We start from the raw sequence: 25,503 nt of genomic DNA on the forward strand, positions 1-25,503 counted from the left end.
GTTCATAAAGAGGCGTCAATACTCATGAGTGACTCCTGCCTCAAGGACTTAGCAGCTAGATATTTGAAGAAAGAATCCACACACACAGCAGTTCAGCATTTTATTTACAAAACTTAAATACATTTGATGACCAGCAGACAGTCAAAGAGATGTGGCTTACATGAAACAAAATGTAAACATGAAGCTGAATGGAAGACAACACTAAATGTTCAGAGTGAGCGCGTATAAAGGGTTAAAACGTTTAGTGACCAACCAGAGCGGGATGCTCCGGCTTTAAGGACGTCAGCTGAATGTCTTAAATACAAGTCAGAGGAGAATATCAAGCTTACAGACACAACAAGAAATAAACATGTCAGCTTCATCGTTTGATCCTGCACGGCTCTGATGACAAAGTAATGCTCAAAAATATCATGAATCATCAAAAATGCACCCATAACAACAGAAGCTGGTTCATAAACGATCCTGATGTAAAGAAGGCGTGTCATCATGGAATAAAACTTCTGATTACAAAGATTAAACAGGAAGTCCTCTCAGGTATGCAAATTAAAAAAGAAAGCAAATGCTGAAGGCAGAGGTCGGTTATCAGAATTTAAGAACAGCTTTCCACGTCTTTATGTTCGCTTTAAAGGTCACATATCCTCCTCCTCTTCTTCTTCAGTGTAAATAAGTCTCAAGTCTCTATAAACCCCTCTATTTCAGCCCTGCTCAGAACAGGCTGTTTCTGTGTCTGTAGCTTTAAATATGTAAATGAGCTGTGTCTGACCACGCCCCCTCTCTGGAAGGGCTTTGGTGTACTCGGGCTTTCTCGCTCCATGTCCTATTGTTTTACGGTGAGAAGGCAGACTCAGAGGGCAGAACAAACACCTAGCTGTGGGAGTGTCATCTACCTGGGGGAGGGGCTACTGCCCTTTGTTATGTCATGAAGGGAAAATCTCCAAACGGCCTGTTTGAGCACACATTTTCTGAAAAGTGGAGCAGACTAAAGACGGAGAGGATGGACTTTTCTCATCATGGGGGGTTTGTAGATGGACTAGAGACACATGTTAGAGTTAGAGGAACATGGGGAAGTGGATTCCATATATGTAACCTTTAAAATTAGCCTTATAATCTGCGGTCAAACAACAAAGGCAGCTTTAATGCATTAAATAGCTTTAAATTTGTCAAAGACCTTCACTCTGTTTTTCTAGTACAAAATGATTTGCTTTAAACATCAGAGAATTCTTCTCAGGGCGCCGGTAGCCTAGTGGTTAGAGTGCGTGCCTCCACACAGAGGACTGGGTTGGAATCCGACCTGTAGCTGCCCCCCCCCCCCCGATCTCTGACTCACTGTCCTCTCTCTACATAAAGGAATAAAAAGCCCAAAAATAGACCTTAAAAAAAGAAGATCCTTCTCAACAAAGTGTTTAATACATTTTCTTCTAACACCGGAGTCTCTTTATTTTAACTTCTTAATGGATCAGTCGTCCGTCAGACCAGGAGACAATAAGATGACATAAATATAACAATAGTTAAGAGTCAGTTGATGTCTGGAGACGAGGATCTTAATCCCATTTTTTAGAATGGATTAGGCGACGTGTCCACCTAACATTACTTTCTGAGCGCCAGCGCCTTTTTTCAAATTGTTCTCTCTGAGTAGAGAGTGTCTGGAGAGTTAGTGCAGCGCCCAGCGTCTTTTTCCGAGCGCTCAAGTTGAAAATCGTTCAAATTTCAGAAAGGCGCTGCTGACGTCACCAGCGCTCTTTTCCAAATGTTTTATATTCCTGCAGTTTAGCCGCCTGCAGATCGTGTCTTGTACCCTCATCCTCCTCGCTCTGCGTCTGATCAGCGAAATAAACGACCTCAAATATAAAACATGCAGTAAAAAGTAACGTAGGAGTGTCGGTCATACAGCGGCCATTATCAACAGACTGTTGTCATGGAGACAGGACGGACGTGCAGACACTTATTTTAAGCGCCCCAGAGCACACAGCTGGCACTTCAGTGCCTTTAACAAACGCCACGTGGACACCAGGCCTCTACTTTCTTCTCACTTCACCTCCTTCATTTGAGTCTTTTTTAAAATTTTTTTAGCAAAACACAAAAATCACGCTGAATGGAATTCATTTGAAGTCACTGAAATAAGTTCAAGTTGCTTTAACGTCCCCGCGCTGCACTTCTTCTTCTTTCACCTCCTTCAACCGAACCGGACATCAATACGTTTCTCTTTAAATCGTTTTCCTCTCGAGTTTACGTGATCAGAGTGCGTCTGTTAAAAGTTGTTTTGATCCCGGCTCGGCGCGTGATTACAGAAACCACAAACAGCTGTTACTCTTCAAACACAGCACATTCAAACAAACTGAGATTTAACCTGCAGAATGAAGGAGCGTCTGCTGGAAAACTGTTTATACGTTAGCTTAAAGGCGGTACGTGAACATGTTAATATGTAAATATGTAAATATGGCTGCATTGATGCACGCTTAAAGGACGGAGTGCAAACACAGAAATGTCTCACGTCAGAGTAAAGATTAAATGTGCTTAAAGTGCAAGTTTAGAGGATTCCATCATTTGTTCGTTTTGTCATCTCTGTCCTCTCCTCTCATTGGACAACACAATGTTTAACTTTTTATCAAACCTGCTCACTGCTCCAGACTCTTTATTTTTACTGCGTTTTCATGTTTTTACTCTTTTCACCCTGCAGAAACTCTCTCTCTCTTTCTCCCCTCCCTCTCTCCTCTGTCTGTTTCTCTCTCTCTCTCCCTCTCTCTCTACGACCCGGCCTCCTGTTCCTGTCCCAGAGCCTCTAACAGGAGTCCCATGGGCGTCCTCTTCAGCCCGATGCTCTCCAGTTTGTTCTCCAGTTTGTTCTTCAGGCTGCGCAGCCGCATGGACGCATGGACCAGAACCACTGAGAGGAGACGACAGAGACATGGGGAGGAGTTCAAAACGCTGGTTAGTAAGAGATGGAGTTTAGAATATCTATTTAATGAGGCGTATGTGTGTGCATGTCTCACTCAGTATCGGGAAGGCTATCCCGAACAGGAACACGGCCACGCCTCCCAGGACCGATATGAAGAGGTAGCTGCACAGAAGGATGGCCAACACAGCGACGGTCGGGTGGTTTCTACGGAAACGGCGAATAGGAGCTTGATTCTCAGCGGCCCAGACGAAACCGAGGAACAACAAGGTGACCACGGTCGCCCCGACGAACAGCTGAAGGGGCTGGAAGTACCTGAGAGGAAGAGGAGACATGGGGGAGGAGCCAATCACAAACGTTTTTATGAATGAAAGTTGTCTGCTAGGTGTCACCTCAGCTGATTCAGTCCCTGACCTTTAACCTCTGCCTATCTCTGTCTTTACATTATTTCCCTGTCTGACCCTCTTTTATAACACAGACAGAAGACGCCTTTGGGATGCAGCAGCTTTCAAATGCAGTAAACTCATGATTGCACACTAATTATCTAAACCGTGTAGCAACTGCTTTTAATTCATGATGACCTTATGAATATGTCTGCATCACAAAAACAGAGCATTTGTTACATCAAACCTTGTTGAAGAAGACGGCTCAGTCTGACAGCTGATACACACACACACACACACACACACACACACACACACACACACACACACACACACACACACACACACACACACACACACACACACACACACACACACACACACACACACACACACACACACACAGGAGGGGGGGGATGACCACGTCATTAAACAGACTCTCACCCCACCAGCAGCAGCAGCAGGACCCCGCTCAGGAAGTAGTTGCTCTGGTAGTACAGCAGGTTGTTGATGATCCGGTTGTTCCAGCGGTCCAGGTCCCGCACGTCCGGTACCGCGAACCGGGCCGAGCTGAGCAGGAAGTCATCCAGGCTGCGGAGGGGAGGCGGCTGCACGCCGTCCATCTTTACACAGGGAGAGAAAAAAACTGGAGTTCCCAGAATGCAACCCGGGAAGGAAAACGGGGGACGTAAGGGGGCGGGGTCGATCTGTTACTGAGGAGGCGCGTGCTCGAGCATCGAGAACGCGCGTGTTTTAGATATTTCTCATATTTGTTCAAAAACTGGCACCAAAACATCATGTTTGACTTTATTTGAAAGAAAATAACTTATTTTATTTTGGAGAGTTGAACATTTTGACTTTATTCTGAACTACAGAAGCCGTAAGCGGACATTCATCCAAACATAACGAGGCTGATTATCCTGTGGTAACGATGTCATTATCTCGAGAAAGCGACAGAAATGAACTCGTTATCATGAGGAAACGCAGCTTCACATGATCTGATTCATTTGATACTGGCGTCAGTAAAACAAACATTTCAGCCTCTGCCTGAAAGGTTTTGTTTCAGCTGCTGTCTCTTTAAGGACCCCCTCCCTCAAGTGCCCACTTGCTTCTGATTGGACAGCTCTTTGAAAGCTTTCCACGGGGGCCGAATGCTGCAGGGCTGCCAGAGGAGGGCAGCGTTAGGAAGAGAGAGTCTATGTAAGCGGTTTCAGCGGCTGAAGTCGAGGCTTGAAGCCGTCTGGTGAAATTCTTGGTTTTGAATTGGGAAACGTTTACCTCATGATCTGAAACTTTGCCCACGGTTTAGTTGGAGCATCCAGCATTGTGACACTTTATGTGAGTTTTAAAATGGAGATCAGCAGAAAAGGTCAACTTCAACATTCTCCGCCATTTATAGCAAGAATTTATTTTTTATAAGAACTGGTGAAGCCACTGAATATAGAAATTAATGGAAATGTCTGAGTGTCTCAAAAATCAGCAACATTTCAGTTTTGAAAGCTTTGGTCCTATTTTACAATCTTTTTTTATATAACAGAGATTGTCCATCCATCCTCTTATCCAAGGTCAACCCAGATGTCCCTCTTCCCAGCAACGTTTTCCAATTCTCCTTGGTGATCCAGACGCATTCCCAGGCCAGGTCTAACCCAGCGGTGTCCTCCCATTTGGGCGCACCCTGAAAACCTCCAAATCATTCTGATCAGAATCCTGAAATGTCCAAGCCCCTCCCCCTCTCTCTGAGGCTGAGCTCCCTGTTCCCATGATCTTATTCTTTCGGTCACTAAAGCAGCACACCGCAGTACTGCTGACACTGCATGTATTGTTAATAAGTCCTGTCTTCACAAAGTTTGTCATAAAGCCATACAGGACACTTCAACACATTGCTGCGTTGTCACATTGTCACCTTTAAGGTTGTCAACATTTGCAATATTTGAAACTTGTCAATACCTCATGTTTTAAAAAATCTCTCTAAGTTAAATGATTGATGCATCAAGTAGTAATGCTTTTAAAAAAACAGCTGCTGCGAGCCAAAGAGAGAGAGAGAGAGGACTGTATCTGGGCTTCCATGTTGCCAATCTATTGGTGCAATTTATTCAGTTCAGGGTTTTGCAATGTTTGATCATTAATGACAAAAAACTAAAATACCGTCGTTGTGGTTTGTAACCCGCATCGATATCGTTTATTATTACCGGTAGTTGCATCATACCGAAGTTTAAAACTCTGGTTTAGTGACAACGCAAGTCACTTTATGCGGAGCACAAAGACTTTTATTGTGAAGGGGTGTTGGGAGCGCGCTCTGCTGTAGGCTCAGTGCTCCTATCCGGTTGAATGCTGCGGGAGCGGGAGCGCGCCCGGGCGGCTCCGTGAGAGAAAAAAAAGAGAAGCGGAGCTCTCGGTGTGACAGCTCAGAGCTGTCCACGTCAACACACCGAGAGAGAGAGAGAGAGAGAGAGAGAGAGAGAGAGAGAGACCGGCGGCCGCGATGGACTCCACGTCTCCGGTGAGTCTCTGCGCCGGTCCACCGGGCCGCGGACACACACATTGACACCTGTGGGGTTGTGTGTTGGGCAGTTTGTGTTGTGTTTATGTGCTGTTTGTGTGAGCGCGCAGGACATTTGTTGCATTAGGGCAGTTTCTGTGTAGAGGGAGGGGGGGGGGAGGAGGAGGGGGGCTCGGCTGCAGAGTCTTCATCTATCACAAACAGGTTTTTAAATATTTGGATTCATCATTGTGTGTGAGTGTGTGTGAGTCGTCATGGTGTGTGTCGGTGCACGCGCAGGCCTGATCAGAACAGTTTTTCCGTCCACACGGGTATAAATAGTGCAGCTCGCTCGTGCTGGACGCAGTGACACAACTTATCAGGGTGTTAAGTTAACTCCATTACACACACACACACACACACACACTTAGCCCGCTGCACGCGCAACAGGACGGAGCAGTCAGAGCTTCAGCTCCTGCAGGATCACCTGTAGAGACTCGATCTGTGTGTGTGTGTGTGTGTGTGTGTGTGTGTGTGTGTATGTGTGTGTGTGTGTGTGTGTGTGTGTGAGACACATTAGCAGACGTGAGTGTGTGTGCAGTCAGAGCAGGGTTTTGTGTGTTTAAATGTCCGCTTGTGTTGAGCATATGTGCACAGATCGTTGACGTGTAGAGCGGAGTAGGTGCCACGTCCACCGTGTCTCTCTCTCTCTCGCTCTCTCTCTCTCTCGCTCTCTCTCTCTCTCGCTCTCTCTCTCTTTCCTCTGCCTCATTGCTCTCTTTATCTAAATGTCTCTATGAATGAAAAGTTACTAAAATAATTTACTCAAGTTAAGAACTTAAAATGAATCCATCAGTCATTACGGTATTTAAATATTCTTTTACAACTCTGGCCCTATTTTTAGCCTTTATTTAGAAAGTACAGTGGACAGAGTGATATCAGAGAGAGTGAGAGAGAGAGGGAGAGAGAGGGGAATGACATGCAGAAAAGGAGCCACAAGTTGGACTTGAACCCCAGGCCCCTGCTTGGAGGACAATAGCCTCCTTACACGGGTAAGCTAGACCATCTGCACTATATGACGAAAAGGTAGCGTTTGATTCTTATGACGATCATTTTGATTGATTTTGAGATCAGGATTATTAAACACGATTAATCCCATGGGGTTCGCTTCAATCATGCAAAATATTCATGCATCGCATTTTAACCAAAGCAACAACCTCTGGTGTTGGAAAGTGAAGCTGATGCTGAAGTGCAGTTCCTCGAGTGTCCACTAGAGGCTGGCTGCAGAAGCACAGGAAGTCACATACACACCAATTCTAAAAAGCCTGTTTTTACAGCAGGGGTTAACATGTTTAGCTCATGTCTCGATCGACACACACTGTACGGGGGGGTGAGTGTTCTGATGACTCATCAGTTTTGATTTGATGAAGGATAAGAGTTATTCACAATAAGGTGTGTAGCTGACCTGCCAGTTGGCCTATAGCGGTTAGCTCGCATGCAGCATGAACAGAGGCCGTTGTCCTCGCAGCAGGCGGCCTCGGATTCGAGTCCAACATGTGTCTCCTTTCCTGCTCTCTCTCTCTCTCTCTCTCTCTCCCTGGTTTCTGACTCTCTCCGCAGGTCGTCTGAATGAAGGCATAAAAAGCCCAGAAATAAATCTCATAAGAAAACTAGGACTTGTTTATTCTGCAAATGAAAGGTTTCTTCACAGAACTGTTAATTATCTGGTTCTCTTTGAAACGCACAAAGTCTGTCTGAACGTCTGAACAGAGTTAGGTCTGAACTTCTGTCAGTTATCCTTTTTTTACAGCATCAACTTCCTGCACGGAGAGTCCAGAGTTTATATCCGGTCTGTAATTTGAGGAAAAATCAAAAGTCAATAAAAAATGTCAGTTTAGAAAAAATTCACAATGAGATGAGTGAATGTGTGTTTTTGCTTTCTTCTTAATCTGTGACTCATAAAACATGGAGACCAGAAAAACAACAACGACATCATGATAAAGTCAAAGACACTTTGAGTTTAAATCCTGATCCAGATCACACAGAGGCTTTCTCCTCTTAGACTTCCCCTGAGACTGTTTCTGGACGTGAGCTCTTTATTCATGAAGGACTTTTTCACATTTTTTGTTGTGCCAAATCAGTTTAAGGCTGACATCACATACGCCTGACTACTGATTCAGAGAGGAGGGTTTTTATTGGGCAGATGAGGTCACCTGTTGGATAAACTCGGACGTGTTCTTATCGTCAAACATGAGAGAAAATGTTGCATTGGGAGTCTGACCCAGAAGAAGTCGTGAAACAAACATCCGAATCGGCTAAATTGTGATATCAAACTTAAGTATCGGCTCTGATTTTCCTTCATCTTCATTTCACACCTTCATCAGAGATCTCAAACCAAAGCGGTAGACCAGGCCTGTTCAACTGGCGGCCCAGGGGCCAACTCCAAACCGCGCATGACATCAGACTGGCCAACGGATTAGTTCTATTTACAATTAAAAAATAAATAATAAACAGGAGGGAAAACTTCTGAATGCCTCAGTAAAGTTTTAAAAACAGAACAGCTCTCCAGTTTAATAGAACATCTTTGGTCCTGTGCTTGCAGCCTATCACAAGCTTGTGTTGTTGATGGGAAAAGCGACTTTCACGCTCTGTACTACAGTGGTGGGCTTGCTATTCTGGCCTGGTCTGGAGACCATCCCTCCTCATTTCCACCTCAACATCCGAGCTTTATAATTTGCTGCATCATTGGTTAAGCTGTTGATCTCGGGTTGTTTCAGTGCTGAGGTGTGTTCAGGATCACCCTTCATGTGGTGTAAAAAGCGGCTCCCTGAAGACAGGGCAGGACCAGGAGCCGGTTACACCAGCTGTGTGTGGGGTCAGATTCAGTCGGGGTGTATTGTTCAGTAGATTAAAGGGTCACTATATTTAAACAGGTTTTCTCCTCTTATTGATTTGTTGTATTCAACATTTGGACTTTTTGTTATTTGGAGGTGTAACCACAGAGGGCGGAGGAGGAGAACAGGTTTAATTGGACGGGGCCGACAGTCTGACCTGACGTCGACGGAGATGTGATTCATGACATGAGATGTTTATTTAAAGAAATATGCAAACCCTGTAAAGCTTTGCCATCTGTCTTTGTTTGCATTATTTGAATCTTTGAGACCTGACAAACTTGTAGCTCTCATTGTTTTCTGTTTTAAACATTGCAAAACTATTTCAACATTTCAAATCATGTTTTGTTGCCATGCCTACAAGCTTGCAATCTTTTTCTGCGCTGCATTTTTTTTGGGCGAGCTACACCATGAACCTGTCGACCAGAAGAGAAGCCCTAAACATCAACATGTATGTTTTGCGTAAATGTGTTTGAATGTTTGTGTTTGTTTGTTTGAGTACACAAGAACAAACAAAGCTAGAAACACAGAACTGCACAGACAGAGGTCTCCATCAGACCCACTATCTTAGATGTTTGCATCCCAAAGATCCTCAGCAGTTTTAGGAGAAAGAAGACTTCTTGTCCTGCAGATTTGACGTATTGATGAGTTCCACAGCCAAAGCTTGAGAAGACATTTGCATTACACCATAATCACTGTTTCAGATGGAGGAATGCTCAACTTAAACCATGTTGGATGAACCCAGCAAGGTCTGGAACATGTGAGCGACAGTTTTAGAAGACAGCAGCTCGTCGTTTTAAACCAAAATATGTACGAGTTCTGCAGAGGTTATCATTGATAAATCCCCATGTGTGAGTTCAAGCTCCACATCTTTGGACACATGCAAAGCGTGAGTTCAAACAGCCGGATTATCAGATGAAGTCAAAGGGTTTCATAGCTTTAGAAAGTTATTTGAATGATTCCTTAATGAGTGTTTGAGAGGAAGGAATGCACGAGTTCCACAGCCGCAGAGTCAGACAAACCAGAGCCACTTCCAGACGGATGGTTTGTAGAAGTATGAAGCTCACTGGTTTAGACCAAAACGTGGAAGGTCTCTACAGCTGTTTGAGAAGTATGCATGAGCGAGTTCTAGGGTTTCAGACGAACACATGCAGGAGTTTCACAGAGATCGTTACGGTCCACACACTCCGAGTTTAAGACCTAAGAATGTAATGGTGGGTACTCAAGAGGCTGACATTTTTTAAATATCTCATGACCGAGATTCCTGATTTTTAGATCAACACATGCAAATGCTTCACACCCACAGTTGAAGATAAATACAGGCATGTCCTCCATGATCATCACTGTCTTAGAAGAAGGTAAACGTGAGATCAACAATCAAACTTTACTGCAGCCACAAACACATGCACGGCATGCAGGGACACAGCTCATGCATGAGCCTGATGTGCAGCCACAGTTTAAGAACTTATCATTTATTCTACTGCTTGACATCAGATAATTGCAAGCAAGGATCTAGAAAAAAGGGAACAATGTCAGTAAGAGCAAACGATCAGCTTTGAGTCTGATTGGACACACAGGTGCTGACAGGAAGTGACCAGAGGCAAAACATTGACGGCAGTTCTTGAGAGCTCTAATCAGTATAGAAACCATCTTATAAGTCGTCATTATCAAACAAAAACCATCGTCATTACCGTCATCATCATCATCAATAATATCCAGACCATCATCATTAAGTTAGTAGGTATTCATGAAAGAGCTGGGTCTTAAGCTTTTTCTTAAAGGTACAGAGGGACTCTGCAGATCCAATGGAGTTTGGAAGTTCATTCCACCACCGGGGGGCGACAGAGGAGACGAGTTAAGTTAGCATCTTAACAACATGTAAAAATCTGCCATCAGCCTTCTCTTTCTGTGTCAGTGGTATGATCCACCCGTCCTCTTCATCTCCATTTTCTCTAAACATCAGATGCTGGATGTGGTGGGATCCTGGTCTAAGTTCTGTGATACACTCTGACTGTGAATCTATGCTAGTCAGTGCATAACAGAACTTTGTCCCGGGTCTGAAATCTCTTCTCAGGGATGGACTGATGGACGGAGGAGGGAAGTGTTTGCAGGAGAAGTGATGATGTCTTTAGTAAGGACTCTGCAGAGATCAGGAAACTGAGAGTGAATGTTGAGAAGGTGACTCAGTAAAGGAAGGTTGTATCAGGTTAATAGATGTTGATTAAACACACGGTCAGGTGTCAAAAGAATGGCTCCACCTGTGGTGTTATGAAGTATATCTCTCTGCTGGTTCTTGATGTTTCTCTGAAGTGACTCTGAAGGACTCAGTCATTAAAGACGTTCTGTTGTTCTCGTTGCAGGAACCTTCACTCTACACAGTGAAAGCTGTTTTTATCCTGGACAATGACGGGAACAGACTTCTGTCAAAGGTAAGGAGGACCTGTGATGTTTCATGTTTCAGCCCATTAACCACAAACTGTGCTAGTTCTAAAACTCTTATAGAGATTTAAATGATATATGAGAGGGGGCTTGCTGATTGTTTGGGAAACATGCAGTTTGTTTGACTTCAGGCTGTTGTCTTGAGAAGTATCAGCCGGGCTGTTAGCATAACTTAGCTTAGCACAAAGGCTGGAAACGGGTAAATAAAAAGCTTGACATAGGCAGGCGACACACGAGACGATTGTTGGTGGGATTTAAGCCTGATTTACCCCCCAAAGATCGGGAAGGGTGGGGGGAATTTGCAGCAACCGATTATTTGGCCAAATAATCCTCCAGTGTGTGGTGTCCATATGATTATTTATCTGCTCCAGATCATTCCCCCGATCTGGACTCATAAATATCAGACATGTTTAGAGATCGTGTCTGTGTTCATCACTAGCCGTTTTCACATCTGCACTCCTGAAAATATCTTGTGCAGACAGTCTATGGTTGTGCAGCGATCACAGGGAATAAAGGTCACCACCCCCTCCCACTGGCTCCAGGTGAATTCTCCTGATTATATCCTGCTGCGTTCTCACATCAGCTCACTCTGACTTTCTGCAGAATAAATACGAGGAGGCTGGAGGAGAATTTTTTTTCCTTCACGTGTGAAAGCTCTAACTGATTCATGCTGTGTGTTTGTGTTTCAGTACTACGACCGAGAGCTCTACCCGTCCATGAAGGAGCAGAAGAACTTTGAGAGGAACGTTTTCAACAAGACGCACAAAGCAGACAGTGAGTTCTTCTTCTCTGTCTCTGTCCGTCCTCTCGCACGTCTCCAGTGTCGTCTGTAGCAACCGCCGACTCCGGCCCGAGGCCTTCTTCACCCTTTATGTTCAAACTGTTCTGTCAGAGAGAAAACTTCAACAAAGACACATTGATTTGTCTCTTCAGAGGAACATGACGACATTTTACTGTTTTTTTTGTTTCCCTGCAGAGAAAGTTGAATGTTGAGAAGATGTTCTCACAGCTGACACCTGAGTCTCTGCCCCGTCTCCTCTTTCTGTTCCAAACTCCTCCTGCATTCCTCCTTTTCTCCTCTCCTTTCTTCTCCCTGTAATGCTATCTCCCCTCTCCTCCCCTCCCTCCTCCTCCTCCCTTTGTCCCTCCCTGCTCCCACCCTTCCTTCCCTTCCTTCATCCTTATATTTCCTCTTCTGCTCCCTTTCTTCCTCCTCTCCTCCTCAAGGTTCTACCGTCTACTTAAAGTTCTTCTTTTTATGTCAACTTGCTTTTCCACCCTTCACCTCTGTCTTTAAGGAGTCATACGGTTGTGATGCCAGATTTTTAAGACTTTGATACGACTCTAGTAAAAATCTATACCTGTTTTTAAATCACAGCAACAAAAACAAATGTCCTAGGCGATCAATAAAGGCAATTTCATTTCTGTTATGAGAAGTAAAACACAAAAAGGTATTTCTGTGCTCCATCCCTCCCTGACCTCCTCCCCCCTCTCTCCGTCTCCTCCCTGCAGATGAGATAGCATTCGTGGAGGGGATGACCATCGTCTACAAGAGCAGCATCGATCTCTTCTTCTACGTGGTGGGAAGTTCTCAGGAGAACGAGGTAAAGGGAATTCAGTCTCCTCTGACCAAAACTATTCTGCTTGTGGAGCTTATCAGAAACATGCAGAGGCTTTTTAGGTCAGGTACAATCACTTCTATCTGAACCACTTCTCTTGCCCGCTTCCATCACTGCAACATCTGCACTGCACAAACCGCCTACCTTCTCTGGTCCAAACAAATCCAGAGCATTCAGGAGCAGAATCTAAAGTTAGAAGGAGGACATGCTGGCTGCTGCATTGTTGTCAGAGAAGCCAGCACTTTAACATGTTTCCTTAATGTTTGATCATATAGTAAGATCCCTTTGTCATTTCACTCACTACACAGGTCACTGATTGGATAATGCAAACTGCTCATTTCTTGTTTTTACCTTGTTCTTGTTGTGTGCAAAGAAGTGACAATGTTATTCTCTCTCTCTTTTTTTCTAGTTGATGCTGATGTCCGTCCTGAACTGCATCTTCGAGTCGCTCAGTCAGATCCTCAAGTATGTCCTCTCGTCCCGTGTGTGTGTGTGTGTGTGTGTGTGTGTGTGTGTGTGTGTGTGTGTGTGTGTGTGTGTGTGTGTGTGTGTGTGTGTGTGTGTGTGTGTGTGTGTGTGTGTGTGTGTGTGTGTGTGTGTGTGTGTGTGTGTGTGTGTGTGTGTGTGTGTGTGTGTGTGTGTGTGTGTGTGTGTGTGTGTGTGTGTGTGTGTGTGTGTGTGTGTGTGTGTGTGTGTGTGTGACGGCTGATGTGGTTGCTATGGAAACAGATGCAGCTGTAATGCAGCGAGGAGATCATTATTCATTTGGAGAGATTTTCGGCTTTGAGAAGTTTCACAGGGAAATATGTAAATGTTCACGTTTCAAGTGTTACAGCGAAACCAGATGCTGCTCTTTTATTTTTTTAACCCTCACTCTCTCCGAAGACGCCAGACTACCTTTGGTAGTGTAATTTTGTTGTGTAATCCACTTGTCTGACACTTTAAATGATATTTCATTGTATCCTGAGTATTATTATGGGCTGTATGTGGCTGATTGTTTTGTTTCTCTGCAGGAAAAACGTGGAGCGGAGGTGTTTACTGGACAACATGGAGGGAGTGTTTCTGGTTGTGGATGAAATCATTGACGGAGGGTAAGAGAGAAATAATATTAACAGCTCATTAAAGTCAAAAGATATTCTCAATTTAAATTTTCTTTAATTTTAGTTTATACGAACTCTGAAAGGAGCAGTATGTAACTCTAACACCTAGTGGTAAAAATGGGTACTGCAGTCTAAATTATAAACATCGTAGAGAGCTGTCTCCCCCCCTCCTCCTCTCTAGAGTCCATGCTCACTCAGGTTGCCATGTGGTGGACACTGAAGCTTCAGTGTTTAGCCAGCTCTGCATGGGTCTGTAAACCTTCCTGTGTTCTCACCTCTCTCCATTTTTCAAAATCATCTCCAATATTGATCCTAGTTTGACACACAAACAAGCTGACATGACAGGTTTCACAAGTATTGCCACACCTAAGAATGTAAAAAAAAGGCAGATATGATTCCCAAAAACACTCCATTTCCTTGTGCTGTGTACTCACTCCTGATTGGCTGAATTCTTCTGTTGTCAGGGTGATTCTGGAGAGCGACCCCCAGCAGGTCCTACAGAAGGTCAACTACAGAGTAAGAAAACTGTCAATCATCCAGGCTACCTCGTCTGCTTCCTGCCTCCTCTTACCTGCTTCACCTTTCCTTCTCTCCTTCTCTCCTCTGATTGGTGTCAGCTAATGTCAGAGCAAGCCTATGGCTTCGTCCTGTTTGATTACATCACCGGTAACCTAGAGGGACAAACAGACAAGAACCAGCTGCTGTAGACAGACAGACAGAGGGTGAGAGAGAGAGAGAGGGTGAGAGAGAGGGTGAGAGAGAGAGAATGCCTGGTGAGAGAGCGTGCTGACTAACAAAGAGGATTGTGCTTTCTATTTTTAACACTTTGGCCAGCTGGTGGCGCTAGAGGAAAAGGCAGTAATATCAGTAAACAGTATTTTTATCCGCTGGGAACCATGATGGTCCTAAAAAAGGTCGAGAGAGTCCACAAAGCTTCCACCAAGCGGTCCATATCAGTTCTGTACGGTTTGCATTGATTGGTGTTTCCACTGTCAAAAGTTGAGAATGGTTTGGTTGAGCTGTCAACCAATCATGGACGGTTTAAGATGCATAATGTTCGCAGGCCACACCCCCCCCCCCAATTGTTGCAGGGAAAATCCAGCCTAAAACGGTCTCGTGTAGCCAGCCTAAATTAGATCATAATTTACAGAATAAACATCTCACTGTGAAGAAGACTTGAAACCAGAGGTTAAAGTCGCCCCCTGCTGGCCACGAAGAAACACAAACTTTGTTTTTTAACAGTCTGTTTAACTGGCTTTGAATGTCACTGACCTTCCGAATGTGATGTTGTTTATTAAAGATCTAATCCTGAGAGTGTTTAGAGTGTTTTACATCTTTCTCTTGTGAACATGATGATGTTGTTGTTTTTTTTACAGGCGGATGAAAACCCGTTATCTGAACAGAGCGTGGCTCAGGTAACACACACACACACACACACACATACATTGATAAGCCCATTAATAAGGTAATTAATGACTTAGTATTCACAGAGTGAGATTCTGTGTTGGTAGCTGCTAATTGTTGCTAACACGTAAATAAAATAAAGTTCTGTGACTGGTTGTAAAAAGTGGAGCTCTGACTTGTTGGACGGTCTGTTAGTCCAATAAAGCTCACAGAGAGACAGATTGTTAGTCTGATATTTACATCAACAAATCTCCAAAAGGTTCCAACAGCACAAACACAGCCCAGAGGTTAAAGGTCAGGGACTGAATGAGCTGAGGAAACACCTAGCAGACCGCTAGCAGCTCCCACCTGTCACTCAAAGAGACCACGCCCCCTAATTCTACATCCCTTTAAGCCTTAATTAGGACTCTATGGAGACTGACTCACTGCAGGAGACAGACTCTAGTGGACACTGGAGGAACTGCAGCTGTAAAGTTGGACATTTTAACAAAGTTTTTGAGTAGCTGAGGTCGCCTGTGACTATTGAGACTTCTCACAGATAAACACATGAATAATCTGTCATTCAGACACAACTCTTCTACATATTCACCTCACGTCTGATAATAACATAACTCTGTTTAAACTGAGGAAAACATCGACTTCTGCATGAAGTCCGTCTGCACGCTCTGGCTGCAGCTCACCATGCATGCTTCTTCTTCTTCACATGTGCAGCAGCAGGCTGATAGATTAACATGAAGGAGCTCTGTGGCTCTGAATACAGGACAGATGTGAAGCTGTCTCTGACCTCCTGTGATGCTCTGACCTGCATGAGTCTGTGCTTTGTGTTCTCTAAGCTTCTCCCTCTCTGTTGCTTTAACCCTCACAGCACATAACAGAGAAACTGGCTCTGACCACTAACGTAAGTCTCTACTAACCACACCAAGCTTCTTCTCCTGCAGCACCGCATCAAACACACACACCGGGAAAATAAACACTCAGTGATATAAAGTCGAGTACCGAGGTGATCATCGTGAAGGAAAACTAACAAAATGAAGTAAAGTAAAAGGATTTACCAAAAACTAAACTTTACAAAAATAAAATGATCAAGAAAATGTCCTTAGTGATCGACTTTAACACAAACACACCGAGTGACACATAATCTGCCCTCAACATTAGAGGTTTTTGAAAACAAAGATCTAGGGGGGGGAGGCTTTGTCAACATCAGAACTGCAAATGTAAAGTAAATGCATGATAACACACATAAGAATTCAAAGGGATACTCCAGGTAGAAAGGTTGGAGACCACCACTGTGCTGTAGTAGTGGTTCCCATCCTTTTTAGTTTTTGAGCTCCATGCGCCCCCTGCTGTTAGAATGAGGTACAGCAGCCTCGAGGAACAGGGCAGAGTATCTCCTGGTTCTTTGGAGGACTGAACATAAATAAGAAGGAACTAAACCAAGAGGAGCTTTATAAAGAAGACTCAACCAGTGTTTATACCAGCACACCTTCAAGGACGGCCAATCAGATTCAGCGTACAGGTCACAGTGATGAATAAGGCCAAATACACAGCGTCCAATGTGTGTAAACATTTGGCCGAGGCGCCCGTATACAGCACATCTCTGTAATCTAACAAAGAAAGAAAGGTTGATGACTCATGAAGTTTCCTCGCTCTGAGGGGAAAAGCAGGATTTATTTCTCTAATAAAATTTCATCTTAAGTTCAGAGGCCAATTTGGTGACACGTGCTTTAACACGAGTACTTGTAGCTTTTAACGAGCTCGATGAGATTTCTTTAAAAAGTTCAAATCAACGGGACATGAGTACTTCACTTAAATGAGAAAACATGAGTTCTGTCTGTGCTGTTTGGGCTTTGGCGTTCCCGCCCTCGGGGTCGAGGCGCTCTAACGTGTTGCTCTCTCTGTTTGTTTTCCAGGTTCTGCAGTCGGCTAAGGAGCAGATCAAATGGTCCATCCTGAAATGACCCGGAACACGAACATGTTTTTTTTTATAGAAAGAGTCATCACGGGCGGGTTTGTAGAGCTTATAACGAGGCGGTAACAGGGTTGAATCTGTGTGAGGTGGCGTTTGTAATTTATTTAGTTTGAGAGCGTCGTTACTCCCCGAGTGAAGAAAGAGACACGCTTAGTGCAGAGGGTTAGGGGTTAGAGAGCCGAACGAAAGGAGTCTGATTAGTGATCGATGTTTTAGGTGGAGCAGGATCTTCTCCTCGCATTATCTCAAAGCAGAAAAAAAACATGCGCTTCATTTGTTGTTTTTCAATTAATCTCAATTAATCCAAATTTCACATTTAAAAATAAAACTTGTGAGGCTTTTATTTTGAAGGTTTGTACTGTGTTAGACCCCGTGTCCTCCTAGCTTATTTTTTTTCAATTGTTTTCAACGAGTGGAGAGCGTTCGCAGCAGAAAGCGCCCGCCTGGAGAAATTTTTTCAGAGTGCTCCGCGTTTTTGTGCAGCCGCTCTGAGCGCTCAAGTTGAAAATCGTTTTCGTTACTGGTGCTCTTTTCCTAATTTATGATTTTCCCCGTAGTTTTGACGCCTTGTAATCACATCCTCCTCGCTCCATGTCAAAAAGATCTCATATATCAAACATGTAGTAAAAAGTAACGGAGCGGTGTCAGCCATACAGGAAGTGGTCAGGGATCCCAAAGTGAGGTCAAACAGCTCAAAGGAACGGTAACAAAGGTCAGTGTGATGTCATGAGGTCAATGTGTGATGTTATAAGGTGGATATTACTTTGGACTCGTCAGCTGATCTGTCTGAGAGTTTGTTAAAGTGAAATGAGACATTGCAGCAGTGTCCTCCCCACCGGATTGTTGATGGACGGCTTGCCTCCCCCCACCCCCTTGCTCCCTATCCCTCTTCCTGCATCTTATCCCATCTCTCCCCCTATCCCTTTCCAAGCCCGGCGCAGTCTAGGCCTGTGAAGGCTGTTTTGTCATGAGCCGGGGATCCGGCCGAAGATTTCTGCCTTTTAATAAGTCAGTTTTTTCTTACCACTGTAACTTTTGCTGCTTTGATGCTCATGATGGATAGGCCGGGTCTTTGTAATATAGCAATAAGTAAGGTCTTTTACTTGCTTTTTGTAACATAACAATGAGTAAGGTCTTTTTACCTGCTCTTTTGTAATGTTAACAGACAAAGAGTAAGGTATTTTACCTGCTTTTTGTAAAGTGTCTCGAGATAACACTTGTTATGAGTTGACGCTATACAAATAAAAATGTATTGATTGATTGATTACATCACTGAGACTACAGGGAGACACTGAGGACGACTCTCTACGGAGAGCCTGAAGGGACAAAAGGCATGAGATGTAAAATAAAAAATTGCATTAACGACCTTAATTAATCCTGATGAACTCGTTAAAGCTCACAGCCCTCTTTTCTTTGTGAATAGTGATTTATTAAAATAGAGTCCATATAATGCCCTTTTTAGGGTTCGTATATTTAATCTATGTACCTACTTTTGTACGTTCACAATAGCTAAAGTCCGAAAAAAGTGTCTGTTTTCATGTACTGCTCCTCCTTGCTCCCTCTACGCTCTGAGTCCGTCAACTACTAAAGTGTAATGTTCTGTAAATAAACATCCTCAAAGTTCAGCAGAAGATCGTTAAACAAAGAAACTAACTTTTTTAACTCCTGAAGGAAATCAAACATTTGGTCGTGTAATGAACCGTTTAAATCAAAAAAGGAGCTCAAAGAATATAGAAATTAAATATAAAGAATTTATATTTTGTTTTTATTAGATGTTTAAAATGTGAGTTTTATTTTCCTAGCAGTGAAACAAGCCAAAGAGAAAGTGACCATTGTTACATTTTAATGTTTTTCAAACTTGTTTTTGTGTCATTAATTCATGAAACTGATAATAAATGTTTTTATTTATCCCGGACTGAGCGGTTCATTCTTCCTCTTTGTCTGTCGATTATTTTAAAAATGTAATCTTCAACGTTTACTCAGATTTTTTGTTTCTTCATTCTGTAATAACACATTGACCTGAGAAAACATGAAGAATATAGTCATTATTAAATGTTTAAAAATATATTAAATTATAAAAAATGTATTTTAAAGTTCTTACTCAAAGAAAAACAATTCAAAATCATTATTAATAGATGAAATCGTTTCCTGACCTCTGAACATCTCTCGTCCAATCGGAACTCACCTCCGCGGACCTTTGATGAATATTAATGAGCACTGTGAAGAACCTGGGGGCCGCGAGATCTCATTGGGTAGAAAAGGAATGACGTCATATGACTCCCACAACCAATCGTTCGTTCTGGTTTGGATTTCCTGTAATTTGATTGGTTGTTTTCTGTGAACAACATCCGGAAACACAAAAACAGATTTAACGGAAATAAATGTAAAATTTATTATTAGTTTATTTTAAATAATATCATTGTATTCTTACACTTGATATTGTTATATATGTGTGACCTTTATAGGCTCTGTTATGTAAACAGGAAGTGAAGGCAGATATTATTTTTTATAATATCGAAATTATATATTTATATTATCATTTAAAGAACCAGATTAAAACAGAAACTTCACTAAAAATCATTAAAACAGAATAAACAATCAAAAAGAAGATACGAAAATATGTTAAATACATAAAAGAAGATCCAAAAAAAACCCAGAAATGTGACAACATGCGAAAATAAGTCATTAAAATACAAGATATATAAACAAATTAAAAACCGAGATTATTTTCAGACTTAAAGTGAATTTATAAAAACAATAATTATATTCTCAAACACAACATTAGATATGTGTGACCTTTAGAGATCTAAACAGGAAGTGAAGGCAGATATTATTTTTGTACACACACACACACACACACACACACACACACACACACACACACACACACACACACACACACACACACACACACACACACACACACACACACACACACACACACAAAATGTGCCAATATAATCTTCAAACACGTATTTTTTAAAAAAACTGAAAGGTCAGTTTGGAAATTAAATTTGATTTCAGAAGTCACCTTAAGAATAAATTTAAAAAAACAATTGATCTGTGGAGTATGCAAAGACTTAAATATATCTTGCTGTGCTAGGATTCAAAGATAAAAAAACAAAAAAAACAATGTTCATCACATAGTGACAGAAAACGACTGTTGTGGTTAGAGGCTGAAATCACCTGAAAACATTCACACCTGTTGTACTCACATGAAATCACACCGGAAGTTCCATCAATGGGTTAAAGTGGAGTTAGTCTTGTTTAAAATACTAATAAAAGAGTAAAGATAAATGTGACCCTCCTCTACCTTCTGCTATGGGACGGGAGGACGATGTGAATAATTGACCTCCTGTCGTTTATTTTATGTTATTATTTTCACTCATTTCTTCTACGTCGTTAAATCACAGACTCACCAGAGAACACAAAGAGGACAGCGACCCTTCAGGTAGGATATATTTCTGCAGTAACAGCACCGCCCGGCTAGCTCAGTCGGTAGAGCATGAGACTCTTAATCTCAGGGTCGTGGGTTCGAGCCCCACGTTGGGCGAACATCGTTTTTTGCCTCTGTTCTTCAAACTCTTCAAACTTCTTCATACTCTGAATAGAAAATGTTTCGGTAATATTTTTTAAGAGATTAACAGTAAGAGACTAATTGAAGTTTGAACTTTTCGTTTTATAAATGTGAAGATGTAGCCAAAGTAAGTCTACATGTATTATAGAGCAGTTGTTGTAACATTAAGTTATGTTTACAGGTATAATTTTAGCCTCTTCATTTACAGCAGCCACTAAAATGTGCTACGCTGTTGGGGAAACGAGCAGTAAACAAAGCATGTGTTATTAGTGCAAGCAGTCAAATATCAAGCATCGACAAGTACGGACCAATCAATCCATTGGGAGGGAAATGTCGCCCTCTGGTGGCCAGTTGCTGTCATTACAACAACTGACCACCTGTAGTGTATTTTATCTTCTGTCATGTCGTGAATCTGTTTGTTTCCTTTGTTTTTATTTTATGCTTGTTTCTTCCTGAACAGGACCCGTGTTTCTGAAGGTAACAGATTACTTAGATGTAGAAAGTTCTGCATATTTTTTTACAAATCTGAGGCGCATCACCGGAGAAGTTCTGTGCCAGCCCTCCGAACTGAGTAAGGACGCCATCTAGTGGAGGACCAGTGGAAACTGCTGCAGGTCTGAACCAGAACATTGCAAAGCAGTTTACCCAGCAGGGCCTTTTACACACGAGTATTCTACTTTAATGATCACATGATGGTGTATTGCAACGATTGATAAATTCAAGAGAATCTCTGTGACATGAGATATTTCTTTACTGGTTGTTACTCTCCTCATGCACCAGCCATCTCTGGGAACGTAAGAATAACGCAAAGACAAGTAGTTTCCTCGGTGTGTCCTTCAGTGGATGAGACACAGGACGGACGTATAGCTGAAGGGAAGTGTGAAAAAGACGTCTGAAGAGGCGTCTAGTGAACGTGGTGTCTGTGAGCGACAGGGAGAACTTGGAGCCACATGGATGAAGGTGAAGACTCGACTCTTACTTCTACTTTTACCATGAGTTTCTTTTTAGACAAGTATCTGTACTGATGGCTGAACTTCTGCAAACTCTGTGAACGGAAAACACTCTCATTGAGGATAAAAGAAGGGAGATGGGAGGACTGTGTGATGTAAGGATTGGCTTTGGAGTCAGTGCTGACTCAACAGAATTACATCATCCTCCTCATCATCATCATCATCAACATCTCTCTTGGAGCGTCTGGTTTCCATCAGAGCAGCTGAATACAAACAGAACAAGAATCCATTTAGTTTATTTTATGCCTTTTCTTCCAATTTTTTAAACCACCTGTCAATCAAATCTCTAGGGCGGGACTTGCACATCATCCCCTGACACTTCCAAAAGGTGACATGTCTTCTCACCTTTTGCACTGAGAGACTTCTATCTGAGGTGTTTGTGCCTGTTTTTCCCTCCTCACCTGGTTTATATACAGCCACAGCAGCGCTCCTCTCACATGATTGGCTGGAGGGGGATTATCATACAGCGGCCGATTGGTGGGGGCTGTGACAGTGACTGATGGGACGGCTGGTGATTGGGTAATGAAGCAGTGATGTCACTGGATGTGGGTTGGCGAGAGGATGGGAGAGAGAGCTAGAGAGAGAGAGGGGAGAGAGAGAGAGTGGGTGGGATTAAAATGATAGAGAGACCCTGCTCTACTATAGGAGAGAGAGTGAGTGTGTGTGTGTGTGTGTGTGTGTGTGTGTGTGTGCGTGCGTGTGTGTGTGTGTGTGTGTGTGTGTGTGTGCAGCTCTTAAACAAAGACGTTCATTATTTCTCTGCAGTGTAAACACTCGGCTTGTGTTGCACATCGTTCACTCGCTGCTGTTTGTTTGATTGGAGGAGAAGAAAAATTATGAAACATTTCCAGAAAAATCTTAAATTACTTCCACTGAGCCGCAAGTCAGGACTTATGCTTCGATACTTTCCATCGCCTCGCCTCGTCTTCTCTCAGCTCGTTTTACTTCTTTCTTCATAACATCTAAGAGTCTCTATTATCCTCAGCTTCTCTCCAAAATCTGACAAAAAGTTTTTCACAATCTACCCGGTAACTAATTATTTACAGACAGTCGGTACCTCGATTGTTCCTCAACTTTAAGCAAACATTTCTGAACATTCTTCTTTCAGGAGCGATTTTACCAAAGCACCAAAGTAGATACTTATTAAACATCTGACCTTCTCTTTCTCTCAGTCCGTCTCTTCATTTTTTATCAATAAGAAGTCAGAGAATTCAAACTCATCTTCAAATAATTTAAGATAAAGTTTTTCCCCTAAGGAAGCCCCGAGTGTACGTCCAGTATGTCCATACTTTATATTTTCCTGTGAGAGTTTTCTGGAGATTAAAATGTTGGTTTTCCTGGAATAATAAGTCTCAAAATCTCAGAAAAAATGTCTGAAATAAACTTGAAAACAAGCTTCATGCTGCGGTAACAGATATGTGGAGATCTCAAGTCAGAAACAAGTTATGAGTTAAATTAATTTTTATGCATGGACGCTTTAGGCTTCCGTAGTCTCCTGACAGAGATGTCCTCCCTGACTCGTCTTCTCTCTGCAGGACTCGATGTTTCTCCTGAAGGAGTCACTCTGGACTTCTCTTTGACGGATGGTTCTGTCTGCATCTGTGATTCTGTAACGTCCTCCATCATGACCTCAGCTCCATTTCTTTCTTCTTTAAAGCAAAGTAACCTTTTCAGAGTCCAGGGTGACGTCCAGAGGTTTTCCACTCCAGCCCGTCTCTGCAGAGCCAAATGTTCAGTCTGCAGATCGTCACTTTAATGAGATGTGGAAACATAATCATGTTATTCTGCTGCTGCTGCGGGCTCCAGCTGTACGCCAAACCTCCGACACCCTGAGGAGTCGTGTGACAGCAGACAGGTCGTGGTTAACGACAGCCGGCAGACACGGCCTCCAGAAACCCCCAGAGAGGCAGTGAGACCCCCCCCAAATATCTGGAAACCTCAGAGTATACCACTAACAAGCTACCTAAAGGAATAAGTGGGCGACCTTTCTTCATTACTGAGCATCAAACTAGAGGAGTCATACCACTCTCTTCTCTGTTTGTTTCAGAGCCAGGAGGAGTTAGCTTAGCTTAGCATGAAAGAGAAAACTTGTCAGAGTGTCCAAAACACTTTGACATGTTTGATAAATCAATTTAAGGTTTTCAACTGTTAATGGATCTAAATTAATGGCTCAGACATGAAAGTGGTTTTAAATCTTCTAATCTAACTTTCAGAAACAAGCTGAGGAAAAGTTGTTTTCCCAGAAAAGTTTCTAAACTTCTGCAAACTTTACAGAAACATCTGTGACTGCAGATCTATGCAGTCGCTATGACGTGTTGGAATCAGAGACAAACAACAATAACAGAGTAAGAGAGGAAAAAGGTTCTTTCAGACGGGAGATTAGTTTCTGCAGGTTGGTTATTTTAGGATCCTTCTTGGAAACATTTGGATTTAGGTTAAAGTCAGGTTGGAGTAAAGTTAACCTCTTGTGTTCACATTTAGAGAAAGATTAGAGGTTTGAGTTTAAATCTGTTCTTCAGTCTGTAAAGTTAAAGCACCAATCAGTGAGATGTGTAGTGAGTGAAATGATAAAGTGATCTTACTATATGATCAGACATTATATATCTGTATATTATAATCCTAAAAATATACTTATATTTATAGCATTTATTTATATTTATAGCATCCCATTAATCCAGCCATCCATATATACCCAAATTCACATTTTTTTAGTCTACATCTGTAAAATTTGTAATTACTGTACATAGCACAGATTCTTGCACTTTCTGCTTATTGCACTTCTGGTGAGATGCCAAACCTCATTTCGTTACTCTATACTTGTATATGTGTAATGACAATAAAGTTGAATCTCATCTCATCTCATCTCAAGTGACTGTACCCGACCTAAAAAGCCTCTGCATGTTTCTAATCGGATCCGCTTCAGAGGTCCAAAGCGGCCTCATACTTGAACACCTTCATCCCTCATCGAGCAGAGAAAGAGAAACACAACACATGGCTTTCATCCTGCCGGGCGTCATGCCTCCTTTTCAAATAAATACTAACTGAGTGAATATAAAGCAGAGAGGCCTCCTGTACCACCAGCCGGCCAGGAATCATCTGTTCTCTGAAGATGAATCGCCCGATATTAAATAAAACCTTACCATATGCACACACACACGCGTCACTGTGTGGCTTCAAACAGCTATGAATCATACTCTGCATGTTTTTTTAACTTTAAAGTTCTTATGAGGAAGTTAAAGATGTAACCAGGTTTTAAATTTTATCTTTAAAAAAGAGCAAACACTTATCCTGATCCAAGGGTGTAATTTAACCTTATGTAAGAAGTCTGCGGGACGTTCATCATTCTTCAGGAGCGGCTGAGAGCCACGAGAGAGCAAAGAAATGGGTCTCACACACATGAACACACACACACACACACACACACACACACACACACACACACACACACACACACACACACACACACACACACACACACACACATAATAAATGATGCTCCAGCTTGAAAAAACAAACGCGCTCCGTGCAGGATCTCAGAGCTCTGATTGGAGAAACACAAAACCGACCCAACAGAAAAACACAGAGCCGCAATTAGCAACAGAAGAACCATTTATCGCAGAGAGAAGGTAAACATGAGGAGACAGGACGAAGGGAGGAAAAGAGGGGAGGAGAGGAGGAGAGGAGGAAAGGAGAGGAGAGGAGGAGAGGAGAGGAGGAAAGGAGAGAGAGGAGAGGAGAG

At 42.7% G+C, this 25,503-nt stretch overlaps 2 protein-coding genes, 1 long non-coding RNA gene and 1 other non-coding gene across 8 annotated transcripts in view; 2 read left to right on the plus strand and 2 right to left on the minus strand.

Moving 5' to 3' along the window:
* Positions 1–87: 87 nt before the first annotated feature.
* praf2 (PRA1 domain family, member 2) lies at positions 88–3,969 on the minus strand. Its single transcript, XM_020651588.3, has 3 exons — positions 3,721–3,969; positions 2,991–3,208; positions 88–2,884 (listed from the first exon to the last, which is right to left on the minus strand). The coding sequence occupies exons 1-3, from the start codon at positions 3,897–3,899 to the stop codon at positions 2,745–2,747; spliced, it is 537 nt and encodes a 178-aa protein (XP_020507244.1). The 5' UTR covers positions 3,900–3,969; the 3' UTR covers positions 88–2,744.
* A 1,650-nt stretch (positions 3,970–5,619) lies between these two features.
* copz2 (COPI coat complex subunit zeta 2) lies at positions 5,620–19,085 on the plus strand. Of its 4 annotated transcripts, XR_010668955.1 has the most exons (11): positions 5,620–5,776; positions 11,007–11,075; positions 11,775–11,859; positions 12,598–12,689; positions 13,114–13,169; positions 13,718–13,795; positions 14,269–14,320; positions 14,422–14,526; positions 15,181–15,219; positions 16,074–16,106; positions 17,119–19,085. XR_010668955.1 is itself a non-coding variant. In XM_020651596.3 (10 exons), the coding sequence occupies exons 1-10, from the start codon at positions 5,759–5,761 to the stop codon at positions 17,164–17,166; spliced, it is 570 nt and encodes a 189-aa protein (XP_020507252.1). In that variant the 5' UTR covers positions 5,621–5,758; the 3' UTR covers positions 17,167–19,085. The 4 variants fall into 4 exon arrangements, 2 of the variants coding, with proteins under 2 accessions (XP_020507252.1, XP_020507253.1); XR_010668954.1 differs by lacking the exon at positions 16,074–16,106; XM_020651596.3 differs by lacking the exon at positions 14,422–14,526 and having other exon boundaries at positions 5,621–5,776.
* The window catches only part of LOC109997210 (uncharacterized), a 21,374-nt gene continuing 14,876 nt past the window's right edge, over positions 19,006–25,503 (minus strand). The window contains exons 3-5 of one of the 2 annotated variants that reach the window (XR_003809469.2): positions 22,166–23,514; positions 19,363–21,967; positions 19,006–19,196 (exon numbers count right to left, since the gene is read on the minus strand). This is a non-coding gene — a long non-coding RNA (uncharacterized lncRNA). The remainder of the gene's footprint in view (positions 19,197–19,362; positions 21,968–22,165; positions 23,515–25,503) is intronic. The other variant, XR_010668956.1, reaches the window with a different exon arrangement.
* trnak-cuu (transfer RNA lysine (anticodon CUU)) lies at positions 20,658–20,730 on the plus strand. The gene has a single exon. It is a non-coding gene; the product is annotated as a tRNA-Lys (tRNA).

The sequence above is a fragment of the Labrus bergylta genome, chromosome 16, assembly GCF_963930695.1.
Source record: "Labrus bergylta chromosome 16, fLabBer1.1, whole genome shotgun sequence".
Lineage (NCBI taxonomy): Eukaryota > Metazoa > Chordata > Actinopteri > Labriformes > Labridae > Labrus > Labrus bergylta.

What these genes read in the sequence shown, in the direction of transcription:
- copz2 (XM_020651596.3), top strand. An exon ending in GGAACAGACTTCTGTCAAAG is followed by an intron (nt 11,076 to 11,774) that starts GTAAGGAGGACC and finishes TTTGTGTTTCAG; the next exon opens with TACTACGACCGAGAGCTCTA. An exon ending in AACTGGCTCTGACCACTAAC is followed by an intron (nt 16,107 to 17,118) that starts GTAAGTCTCTAC and finishes TTTGTTTTCCAG; the next exon opens with GTTCTGCAGTCGGCTAAGGA.
- praf2 (XM_020651588.3), bottom strand. Translation starts at nt 3,899, where the DNA reads ATGGACGGCGTGCAGCCGCCTCCCCTCCGCAGCCTGGATGACTTCCTG. An exon ending in CTGCTGCTGCTGCTGGTGGG is followed by an intron (nt 3,209 to 3,720) that starts GTGAGAGTCTGT and finishes TCTTCCTCTCAG; the next exon opens with GTACTTCCAGCCCCTTCAGC. An exon ending in GATAGCCTTCCCGATACTGA is followed by an intron (nt 2,885 to 2,990) that starts GTGAGACATGCA and finishes GTCTCCTCTCAG; the next exon opens with TGGTTCTGGTCCATGCGTCC.